The 12,773-nt window shown below is 44.2% G+C and overlaps 1 protein-coding gene across 4 annotated transcripts in view; it reads left to right on the top strand.

Annotated features, from left to right (window-relative positions):
• SLC12A2 (solute carrier family 12 member 2) overlaps window positions 1–12,773 on the top strand; it is a 99,765-nt gene that overhangs the window by 42,592 nt on the left and 44,400 nt on the right. For all 4 annotated transcript variants that reach the window (XM_073676573.1, XM_073676579.1, XM_073676584.1 and 1 more), the window contains 2 exons: window positions 1,738–1,813; window positions 10,252–10,347. In XM_073676573.1, the coding sequence (XP_073532674.1) occupies window positions 1,738–1,813; window positions 10,252–10,347 (172 nt within the window). The remainder of the gene's footprint in view (window positions 1–1,737; window positions 1,814–10,251; window positions 10,348–12,773) is intronic.

The raw sequence follows: 12,773 nt of genomic DNA, 5'->3' as shown, positions 1-12,773 counted from the left end.
AGCGAGGAAGGGAGAGACCGGTCTTGCCAAGGGGAGCGAGGAAGGGAGAGACCGGTCTTGCCAAGGGGAGCGAGGAAGGGAGAGACCGGTCTTGCCAAGGGGAGCGAGGAAGGGAGAGACCGGTCTTGCCAAGGGGAGCGAGGAAGGGAGAGACCGGTCTTGCCAAGGGGAGCGAGGAAGGGAGAGACCGGTCTTGCCAAGGGGAGCGAGGAAGGGAGAGACCGGTCTTGCCAAGGGGAGCGAGGAAGGGAGAGACCGGTCTTGCCAAGGGGAGCGAGGAAGGGAGAGACCGGTCTTGCCAAGGGGAGCGAGGAAGGGAGAGACCGGTCTTGCCAAGGGGAGCGAGGAAGGGAGAGACCGGTCTTGCCAAGGGGAGCGAGGAAGGGAGAGACCGGTCTTGCCAAGGGGAGCGAGGAAGGGAGAGACCGGTCTTGCCAAGGGGAGCGAGGAAGGGAGAGACCGGTCTTGCCAAGGGGAGCGAGGAAGGGAGAGACCGGTCTTGCCAAGGGGAGCGAGGAAGGGAGAGACCGGTCTTGCCAAGGGGAGCGAGGAAGGGAGAGACCGGTCTTGCCAAGGGGAGCGAGGAAGGGAGAGACCGGTCTTGCCAAGGGGAGCGAGGAAGGGAGAGACCGGTCTTGCCAAGGGGAGCGAGGAAGGGAGAGACCGGTCTTGCCAAGGGGAGCGAGGAAGGGAGAGACCGGTCTTGCCAAGGGGAGCGAGGAAGGGAGAGACCGGTCTTGCCAAGGGGAGCGAGGAAGGGAGAGACCGGTCTTGCCAAGGGGAGCGAGGAAGGGAGAGACCGGTCTTGCCAAGGGGAGCGAGGAAGGGAGAGACTGGTCTTGCCAAGGGGAGCGAGGAAGGGAGAGACCGGTCTTGCCAAGGGGAGCGAGGAAGGGAGAGACCGGTCTTGCCAAGGGGAGCGAGGAAGGGAGAGACCGGTATTGCCAAGGGGAGCGAGGAAGGGAGAGACCGGTCTTGCCAAGGGGAGCGAGGAAGGGAGAGACCGGTATTGCCAAGGGGAGCGAGGAAGGGAGAGACCGGTATTGCCAAGGGGAGCGAGGAAGGGAGAGACCGGTCTTGCCAAGGGGAGCGAGGAAGGGAGAGACTAGCCTCTTTGACTAGTCATGCTACTTAAGGGGTCCCTGGCCGGGTTCTCATAGTATGTGTTCTCTGAAATGTTGCAGTGTTTCAGAATAAAACATACACTGCTACAATCGCATGTCCTGGCTCTGATTCATGCCGGGCATGGTTTGGGCAGCATGAGTCTCCTGCAAGGTTGCCAACTTGACTTTTCTTCTTTTTTCTGGATCGCTCTTCAAAAAAAACGCGGAAAGACAATATTTTTTTTCGGACACATTGTAAAATCGTAATCATTATGACTATGTGATCCATGTCTACAGCCCATAATTCTGATATGAAGACATCAGCCGCATTCACAGTAAAATAATTACAGTCAAAATAACCGTGTATAAGTTTCTTTAGCTTCAAAAAAATCATGGACGCCTTAAATGTTTTTTTTACGGACAGGGCAAAGAAGAGTCCTATTTTTACGGGCTGTCCTGGAATTTCTGCATGGTTGGCAACCCTGGTCTCCTGTCAGGTTCCCATTAAATCCAATTACCAGTTTTAAATCATGAACTAAGATCACGAAAAGTAGATAGTACGGTAGAAGATAATCTTGGAGTTGGTTTATTAGGGTTATCTGGAAAATTAATTTTTTTTCTTCTTGTGATCCAGGTACGATGCATGCTGAATATATGGGGGGTGATGCTGTTCATTCGGTTGTCGTGGATTGTCGGCCACGCTGGAATCGGTACGTTGTGATTTTGTTTTTTATAATAAGACGGATATAAAGGCATGGCTCCGCTGGAGAGTGTATGACCTGCTTTAGTGGAGCAAAAGACTTCTGACATATCTCTGCCTGTGACATTCCAGACAAGCTAGAGAGATGTAAAAGTAATTTTCACTTAAGTGTCAGTCCGCTTTTGATGTTTTCCTCCGCTCGCACGCAGACCCATCTCTGCAATATTACAGATACTTACTGCACTTGTTGTGAACTATATTTTCTTGTTTTATGCTTGAAGTAGACAGATTTCATAATATGTCTAAATGTGTCTTGTTTGCCAAGCGTAGAAAAACAAGCTGCCTTCCCATCTTTTTCATAGTAATATGGTTTATGCAGTGGAATAATCATCAGCTGGGCATATAGCTTGTTTGATATTAGGAGCCACTTGGAGAATCTTAGAAGCCAGTTTTTATTTATTTTTATAGTAGCCCAACATTAAATACTTGAATAGAAAACACTGTTTTTAAAGGTTTGTCCACTACTTGACAGCCCATTATTAATGAGCCCAATGGAGTAAAAAAAAAAATAAAATGCTCCACTCCCGGATCAGTTGCTGATTGGTTGCAAGATTGGCCTGATGCTCCTGCTGAATTTTTACACGGGACGTACAGTAGCACGGAGTATAGAGGAGTTGTACCATAACTACTGTTGAGCATTCCGATACTGAAATATTGGGTATCGACCGATATTCGCGGTATCGGAGTTCAGATACTGAGTTCCGATACTTTTAGAATATCGAATACCGGAATTGGAAGTTCCCATAATGCCCGCGCTCTGCAGTGTCTCTGAAGGATGACAAGCTGGATGGCAGCGCTCAGCTTACTGTACTTGTCAATTAGTGTTAAAGGATTTATTAAAAAAAATAATAGTGTTTTCATGCACTGTCTCTTTAAAAAAGCCGGCCGGCAATTCAGCATCGGTACCCGACAATTTAGAATAGAAAGAATAGAGCATCACACATAGATTAGATAGATAGAAACATGTCAGTCACATATATAATAAGTACAGTGATAGTGATTACTGTACTTGTCATTTAGTGTTAAAATAAAGGATTTATTAAAAAAAAAAAATTGGCGTGGGGTTCCCCGTAATTTTAGGCTCTAGCGAAGGTTAAGCAGACCGCTGGGGCAGATGTTTGAAGCCTGGGAAGGGGGTAATACCCACGGAGCTTCCCAGGCTACTAATATCAGCCCCCAGCTGAATACCTAGCCTTTACTAGCTATTAAAATGGGGGACCCCCCAAAAAAATGACGTGGGGTCCCCCCTATTTTAATAGCTAGCAAAGGCTAGGCAGACAGCTGGGAGCTGATATTAATAGCCCAGGAAGGGTGCCATGAATATTGGCCCCCTCCCAGGCTAGAAACACCAGCCGTCAGCCACCCCAGAAATGGCGCATCCACAGGATGCGCCAATTCTGGCACTTACCCTCGCTCTTCCCACTGCCCTGCTGCGGTGGCAGTGGGGTAATAGGGCTGGGGTTGATGTCAGCTTATAATGCCAGCTGACATCAAGCCCAGGTTATTAAAGGAGAGGCGTCTATAAGACACCCCCCATTACTAACCCCATAGTCAAAGTTACAAAAAAAAACACAAACACCCAGAATAAAGTCCTTTATTTCAATTAAAGACACAATTCTTTATTGTTCTAAATTAAACCATACTTACCATCACGCCCATTCCAGCTGAAGCCAATGTCTTCTGCAATAAAAGTAAAATAATAAAGCAACCTCATCCTTACCTTTCCATGATTCCCACGACAGCTTCAGCTCTGCTACATTGACATGACAGGCTGGATCGCAACAGAACGCTACCATCCAGCTTGCCATGCCGCAGAGACTGAGAAGCGCAGGCATGCTTGCGCTCCTCAGTGTCTCGCTGTGACGGCATCCAGATGAGCAGCTGTCTGCCTAGCCTTTGTTAGCTATTAAAATAGGGGGGACACCACGTCATTTTTTTGGGGGTCCCCCATTTTAATAGCTAGTAAAGGCTAGGTATTCAGCTGGGGGCTGATATTAGTAGCCTCGGAAGCTCCGTGGGTATTACCCCCTTCCCAGGCTTCAAACATCTGCCCCAGCTGTCTGCTTAACCTCCACTATAGCCTAAAATTACGGGGAACCCCACGCCAATTTTTTTTTTAATAAATCCTTTATTTTAACACTAAATGACAAGTACAGTAATCAACACTGTCACTGTACTTCATATATATGTGACTGACATGTTTCTATCTATCTAATCTATGTGTGATTCTCTATTCTTTCTATTCTAAGTTGTCGGGTACCGCTGCTGAATTCCCGGCCGGCTTTTTTAAAGAGACGGTGCCTGAAAACACTGTTTATTTTTTTTAATAAATCCTTTACACTAAATGACAAGTACAGTAAGCAACACTATCACTGTACTTCTTATATATGTGACTGACATGTTTCTATGTATCTTATCTATGTGTGATGCTCTATTCTTTCTGTTCTAAATTGTCGGGTACCGGTGTATGCCGCTGCTGAATTGCCGGCTTTTCATGTAATACATTCTACATTATTCTTAGTTCTTTTCCTTCATGTAGAATTAACCTTCAAGGAAAGAAAGGGTTTATTTTTATTCCGATATTTGTGTCCCATTGACTTGCATTGGTTTCCGGTATCGGAATCGGCGATATCCGATACTTTTTGGGTATCGGTCCGATCCGATATTTCCCGATATTGGAAGGTATCGCTCAACACTAACCATAACGTCCTCCAGTGCTGGTTTACCATCAGTTTTGCAAAGAGGAAGGTGAGTATTTTATTTTTTTGTTTTCTTGCTGGATTGACTGGTTGAGGACAACCCCTTTAATCATATGGTGATGACTTTGGTATGGTAACACCTCTATTAATGTAATTGTAAGAGCTGTACTCTCCAAATTTGGATATTGTGCATGGGTCATAAGTGGATCCAATATATGCTTGTGTAATTATAATTTTCAGCTATTCTGATTTATTCTCTATTCTGTTAATCTAATTAAAGGGTTATTCCTCAAATAACAAGCTATCCCCTCTCCATAGGATGCGGGACACTTGCTGATCGCCGGGGGTCCCTGAGAACTCTGTTGCTCCTTCTTGATCGTAGTGGTTGCTAGACTTGAGCTCCATTAATTGTTAATGAGACTGCCAGAAATAGAGGAGCACTGTACTCAGCCGTCTCCTTGTGTCCCATAGACCATGAATGCAGCAAAGGTGGAGCATGCACTCTTCACTTATGAATGGGATTCATAGCTGTGATCTTGGTATCGTTAGCGTTACCAGTGGTAGAACCTGAAGCGATCAGTAAGTTATGTCCCATTCTATGGAAAGGGAATATTGGGTTATTTTGGTAATGAACCTTTTAATGCCATAATTAATAAGAATTAAAATATATATATAGAGTAGGTATGGAAAGTATTCAGACCCCTTTAAATTTTTCACTCTGTTTCATTGCAGCCATTTGGTAAATTCTAAAAAGGTCATTTTTTTCTCATTAATGTACACGCTGCACCCCATCTTGACTGGAAAAAACTGAAATGTAGATATTTTTGCAAATTTATTAATAAAGAAAAACTGAAATATCACATGGTCATAAGTATTCAGACCGTTTGCTCAGACACTCATATTTAAGTCACATGCTGTCCATTTCCTTGTGATCCTCTGTGTGAGGTGGTTCTACTCCTTCATTGGAGTCCAGCTGTGTTTAATTAAACTGATAGGACTTGATTTGGAAAGGCACACATCTGTCTATAGAAGACATCACAGCTTCACAGCTCACAGTGCATGTCAGACCAAATGAGAATCATGAGCTCAAAGTAACTGCCGAAGGAGCTCAGAGACAGAATTGTGGCAAGGCACAGATCTGGCCAAGGTTACAAAAGAATTTCTGCATTACTCAAGGTTCCTAAGAGCACAGTGGCCTCCATAATCCTTAAATGGAAGACGTTTGGGACCACCAGAAGTCTTCCTAGACCTGGCCGTCCAGCCAAATTGAGCAATCGTGGGAGAAGAGCCTTGGTGAGAGAGGTAAAGAAGAACCGCAAGATCATTGTGGCTGAGCTCCAGAGATGCAGTAGGGAGATGGGAGAAAGTTCCACAAAGTCAACTATCACTGCAGCCCTCCACCAGTCGGGCCTTTATGGCAGAATGGCCCAACGGAAGCCTCTCCTGAATGCAAGACATATGAAAGCCTGCATAGAGTTTGCTCAAGAACACATGAAGGACTCCCAGACTATGAGAAATAAGATTCTCTGGTCTGATGAGACGAAGATAGAACTTTTTGGTGATAATTCTAAGCGGTATGTGTGGAGAAAACCAGGCACTGCTCATCACCTGCCCAATACAATCCCAACAGTGAAACATGGTGGTGGCAGCATCATGCTATGAGGGTGTTTTTCAGCTGAAGGGACAGGACGACTGGTGGCAATTGAAGGAAACATGAATGCGGCCAAGTACAGAGATATCCTGGATGAAAACCTCTTTCAGAGTGCTCTGGACCTCAGACTTGGCCGAAGGTTCACCTTCCAACAAGACAATGACCCTAAGCACACAGCTAAAATAACAAAGCAGTGGCTTCAGAACAACTCTGTGACCATTCTTTACTGGCCCAGCCAGAGCCCTGACCTAAACCCAATTGAGAATCTCTGGAGCGACCTGAAAATGGCTGTCCACCAACATTCACCATCCAACCTGATGGGACTGGAGAGGATCTGCAAGGAAGAATGGCAGAGGATCCCCAAATCCAGGTGTGAAAAACTTGTTGCATCATTCCCAAGAAGACTCATGGCTGTACTAGCTCAAAAGGGGGCTTCTACTCAATACTGAGCAAAGGGTCTGAATACTTATGACCATGTGATATTTCAGTTTTTCTTTTTTAATAAATTCGCAAAAATTTCTACATTTCAGTTTTTTTTTCAGTCAAAATGGGGTGAAGAGTGTACTTTAATGAGAAAAAAATGAACTTTTTAGAATTTACCAAAGATTGAAAAATTTAAAGGGGTCCGAATACTTTCCGTATGTGTGTGTGTGTGTGTGTGTGTGTGTGTGTGTGTGTGTGTGTGTGTATATAATTAGTACAGAGTTTGGACACACCTCATTTAAAGATTTTTCTATATTTTCATGACTTTGAAAATTGTACATTCACACTGAAGGCATCAGAGCTATGAATTAACACATGTGGAATTATATAGTTAACAAAAAAGTGTGAAACAACTGAAAATATGTCTTATATTCTAGGTTCTTCAAAGTAGCCACCTTTTGCTTTGATGACTGCTTTGCACACTCTTGGCATTCTCTTGATGAGCTTCAAGAGGTAGTCACGGGAAATGGTCTTACAAAAATCTTGAAAGAATTCCCAGAGATGCTTAGCACTTGTTGGCCCTTTTGCCTTCACTCTGCGGTCCAGCTCACCCCAAACCATCTCGATTGGGTTCAGGTCTGGTGACTGTGGAGGCCAGGTCATCTGGCGTAGCACCCCATCACTCTCCTTCTTGGTCAAATAGCCCTTACACAGCCTGGAGGTGTGTTTGGGGTCATTGTCCTGTTGAAAAATAAATTATGGTCCAACTAAACGCAAACCGGATGGAATAGCATGCCGCTGCAAGATGCTGTGGTAGCCATGCTTGTTCAGTATGCCTTCAATTTTGAATAAATCCCCAACGGTGTCACCAGCAAAGCACCCCCACACCATCACACCTCCTCCTCCATGCTTCACGGTGGGAACCAGGCATGTAGAGTCCATCCGTTCACCTTTTCTGCGTCGCACAAAGACACGGTGGTTGGAACCAAAGATCTCAAATTTGGACTCATCAGACCAAAGCACAGATTTCCACTGGTCTAATGTCCATTCCTTGTGTTCTTTAGCCCAAACAAGTCTCTTCTGCTTGTTGCCTGTCCTTAGCAGTGGTTTCCTAGCAGCTATTTTACCATGAAGGCCTGCTGCACAAAGTCTCCTCTTAACAGTTGTTGTAGAGATGTGTCTGCTGCTAGAACTCTGTGTGGCATTGACCTGGTCTCTAATCTGAGCTGCTGTTAACCTGCGATTTCTGAGGCTGGTGACTCGGATAAACTTATCCTCAGAAGCAGAGGTGACTCTTGGTCTTCCTTTCGTGGGGCGGTCCTCATGTGAGCCAGTTTCTTTGTAGCGCTTGATGGTTTTTGCAACTGCACTTGGGGACACTTTCAAAGTTTGCCCAATTTTTCACACTGACTGACCTTCATTTCTTAAAGTAATGATGGCCACTTGTTTTTCTTTACTTAGCTGCTTTTTTCTTGCCATAATACAAATTCTAACAGTCTATTCAGTAGGACTAACAGCTGTGTATCCACCAGACTTCTGCACAACACAACTGATGGTCCAACCCCATTTATAAGGCAAGAAATCCCACTTATTAAACCTGACAGGGCACACCTGTGAAGTGAAAACCATTTCCGGTGACTACCTCTTGAAGCTCATCAAGAGAATGCCAAGAGTGTGCAAAGCAGTCATCAAAGCAGAAGGTGGCTACTTTGAAGAACCTAGAATATAAGACATAATTTCAGTTGTTTCACACTTTTTTGTTAAGTATATAATTCCACATGTGTTAATTCATAGTTTTGATGCCTTCAGTGTGAATGTACAATTTTCATAGTTATGAAAACACAGAAAAAGCTTTAAATGAGAAGGTGTGTCCAAACTTTTGGTCTGTACTATACTATATATGTGTGTACACTGCTGAAAAAAAATAAAGGGAACACTTAAACAACAGAATATAACTCCAAGTAAATCAAACTTCTGTGAAATCAAACTATCCACTTAGGAAGCAACACTGATTGACAATCAATTTCAAATGCTGTTGTGCAAATGGAATAGACAATAGATGGAAATTTTTGGCAATTATCAAGACGCCCTCAATAAAGGAGTGGTTCTGCAGGTGGGGACCACAGACCACATCTCAGTACCAATGCTTTCTGGCTGATGTTTTGGTCACTTTTGAATGTTGGTTGTGGTTTCACACTCGTGGTTCAATGAGACGGACTCTACAACTCATAGAAATTGCTCAAGTAGTGCAGCTCATCCAGGATGGCACATCAATGCGAGCTGTGGCAAGAAGGTTTGCTATGTCTGTCAGCGTAGTGTCCAGAGGCTGGAGGCGCTACCAGGAGACAGGCCAGTACACCAGGAGACGTGGAGGGGGCCGTAGGAGGGCAACAACCCAGCAACAGGACCGCTACTTCTGCCTTTCTGCAAGGAGGAACAGAGGAGCACTGCCAGAACCCTGCAAAATGACCTCCAGCAGGCCACAAATGTGCATGTGTCTGCACAAACTGTTAGAAACCGACTCCATGAGGGTGGTATGAGGGCCTGACCTCTACAGATAGGGGTTGTGCTCACACCCCAACACCTTGCAGGACGATTGGCATTTGCCACAGAACACCAGGATTGGCAAAGTCGCCACTGGCGCCCTGTGCTCTTCACAGATGAAAGCAGGTTCACACTGAGCACATGTGACAGACGTGACCGAGTCTGAAGTCGCCGTAGAGAGTGATCTGCTGCCTGCAACATCCTTCAGCATGACCGGTTTGGCAGTGGGTCAGTAATGGTGTGAGGTGGCATGTCTTGGAGGGCCGCACAGCCCTCCATGTGCTCGCCATAGGTAGCCTGACTGCCATTAGGTACCGAGATGAGATCCTCAGACCCTTTTGAGACCATATGCTGGTGCGGTTGGCCCTGGGTTCATCTTAATGCAGGACAATGCCAGACCTCATGTGGCTGGAGTGTGCCAGCAGTTCCTGCAAGATGAAGGCATTGAAGCTATGGACTGGCCCGCCCGTTCCCTAGACCTGAATCCGATTGAGCACATCTGGGACATGATGTCTCGCTCCATCCACCAACGTCACGTTGCACCACAGACTGTCCAGGAGTTGGCGGATGCTTTAGTCCAGGTCTGGGAGGAGATCCCACAGGAGACCATCCGCAACCTCATCAGGAGCATGCCCAGGCATTGTAGGGAGGTCATACAGGCACGTGGAGGCCACACACAATACTGAGCCTTATTTTGACATGTTTTAAGGACATTACATCAAAGTTGGATCAGCCTGTAGTGTGTTTTTCCACTTTAATTTTGGGGGTGACTCCAAATCCAGGCCTCCATTGGTTAATAAATTTGATTTCCATTGATGATTTTTGTGTGATTTTGTTGTCAGCACATTCAACTTTGTACAGAACAAAGTATTCAATGAGAATATTTCATTCATTCAGATCTAGGATGTTATTTGAGTGTTCCCTTTATTTTTTTTGAGCAGTGTATATATACATATATAGTACGGAAAGTATTCAGACCCCTTTAAATTTTTCACTATACATATTTATAAAAAATTATATGTGTGTGTATTTCTATCACCTGTTACTATTGTATTTTTTTCCTGTTTCCAGGCTTAAGTATTGTTGTCATTGGTATGGCCACTGTGGTGACGACCATCACTGGATTGTCTACTTCGGCCATTGCTACAAACGGCTTTGTGAAAGGAGGTAAATATGTTCATTATGACCTTGATGTCTCCTTGTGCTGCTGATGCTTTGTCTCCAAAGCGTAAGATTATTTTTGTTTCTGCTTGTTTACTGATCAACAGTAATAGAAGTTGTCTTTGTCAGTCTTTAACATGGTCATCCGTTACAGACATGCATGATAGACACCGGCCTGCGGGAGTGATGAGCGTCTTGTGCTCCATGCTAATTCTGGAAATGTCATGTTGCATTTACAAAAATCAAAACTTGTGTTCCGGCTCAGCGTTTAGTCCATTTCATTGTTTTGACACTCTGTTCTTGTAATGCTGGCGTCAGGACAGTCTCATACATTATATATTTGAGTCTTAAGAATTGCTGTACAAGGCAGCATTTGAGACTTCCTATGTTTCCAGGAGCACTTACCCTGACCACAGTAGTGTATGGAGCTTATAGACTACATTATACATACATCTAATAGAATTTTTTTGGACAGTTTAAACTTGGACTAGTCTGTCAAAAAAAAAAAAAAATTAAAAGCAAGTGGACATGGCTAGTGTGGATTAGGAAATGTGGCGCCTCTTTAGACTGCCTTGTCTAAGTTTACACCAGCTATTAGTTGGCTTACTTTGCACCAATAATTTGCGCCAACATTTGGTGTATGGTTTCACATTTTCGCTAAGTCATAGCTATATTCTAACAATACCCCCATTACTTTATGCAATGTCACTGACCTTTGTCAAGTGAGTTGAAAATCATGGCTGATACCCGCAGGGCGCATGGCTGATAACCGCAGGGCGCATGGTTTACATTTTTATCCAAGTGGGCCTGGTCCTCAACTGAAGTCAGCACAGCGGTATTTACACCAAGTACAAATATTCTATATTTATGACAAGTCCTCTTGTAGTCCTGTATGTGCTTAGATCCTTGCCATACTTCCATAGCATACATTAATAAGGAATTGTCTGCTAGTATATTTTACATATATATTTGTTATCGATATTTATATATAAAATTCTGGCAGTACTGTTATTGAGCCATTGCACAGTATCTATCCCCTGATCCGGTAGCTGGGGAAATAATGTCCTTTAAACTTGGCAGTAATTGTGACACGGCCACATTGTGGATGGATGACAGGTGCTGGACTTCAGTCTCTAGTTCCAGCTATTGAAATTGGTGCCAGGATAAAAGCCTTTGAAGCTCTTTATTTTCTAGTAAGTAGTAATGACTGGTGTAAGTCCTGTCTCCATGTGATCAGTAGAGGCGCGTGGCTGCTGACATCCCTACAGGGGCACTTCTGTTTTGTACTGGTCTTTATTTCACATTACTTTTTTAGCTATCCCCTGAGCACCAATAACTTTGTTAGTCTGTGACTTCGGCACAATGATTTGAGCAAGAGCGTTTCTTCTCCTACAGGCATTTCTTGTGAAAATGAATCGTAAGATTCCAGTTATATACTTATTGGAAAAATGGATTGAGGCACTTGTATAACTGCACTTTAGTGTAGTGGTCTGCAAACAAAATAAAACCTACATTGCCCAGCCTAAGATGACATCCGCAGATTGTCAGTGCATTCTGGAGGTTGTAGTCCCTCTGCTGCTTGTAAGGCACAGGTTACAGAACACTGTGCGGTAGTGAGCAACTTCTGCTTCCTTAGAACAAGATAAAGAATACGAAGCCACAGGGGTTTCTTCGTATCCTTCAGTATAAGTGTCATCTGCTGCTTTTCTGCTTAAAATATTTGATTTAAGAACCTGATATATGTTCTTTACATTTTTGTGTTGCCATCCTGCATTTCTATGCATGCGAGCACAGCCCTAGCTGGTAGGGGTCATGGTTGATGAATATGGGACCACAGCTACTAGGACTCTGGCAGATGCAGGTTATTCGGGGTGAAGGGAGGATGCAACTATCTATAGATTTTCATAGGACTGTGAAAGGCTAAGTGATGTTCCCATGGCCACTTGGTCAGCATTTATAGCTTCGTAGGAGACCAAGCTAATGTTCTATCAAGGTGTTTATCATGTAAGACAAAACAGCAGCACAACCACAGGATGTGTTTTATATTAGAGAAGTACTCGTAAGTTGTTTTTTTATTTTTTTTCCTGTTTCCGTGAACAAGGACCCACTCCTATATACCACAACTGCATACCGACAGAGAATCTTACTGCAAAATCATCTGCCTCCTCCACTTGAAAAGCAACATAATGTAGAGACCGAGACCCTGACTCTAGCAAGGTGTCACTTACTGAGCTGTTTGCTGTAGTTTTGATAACATCAGGGCTGTGGAGTTGGTAAGCCAAACCTCCGACTCCTCAATTTCCATGACTCTGACTCCCTCATACACGGCTCATGTTTAAGTGATAAATTTACTGTAGCACAGATTCATCTCAGCTAAAAGTCTAGACCCTTAGATCAGGAATAGGACAGACATTTATAGGACATTTCATGAA

This window comes from Phyllobates terribilis, unplaced genomic scaffold (assembly GCF_046119375.1).
Source record: "Phyllobates terribilis strain yellow unplaced genomic scaffold, ASM4611937v1 Scaffold_1__5_contigs__length_1240528914, whole genome shotgun sequence".
Taxonomy (NCBI): domain Eukaryota; kingdom Metazoa; phylum Chordata; class Amphibia; order Anura; family Dendrobatidae; genus Phyllobates; species Phyllobates terribilis.
This window is presented reverse-complemented; position numbering and strand designations above follow the sequence as displayed.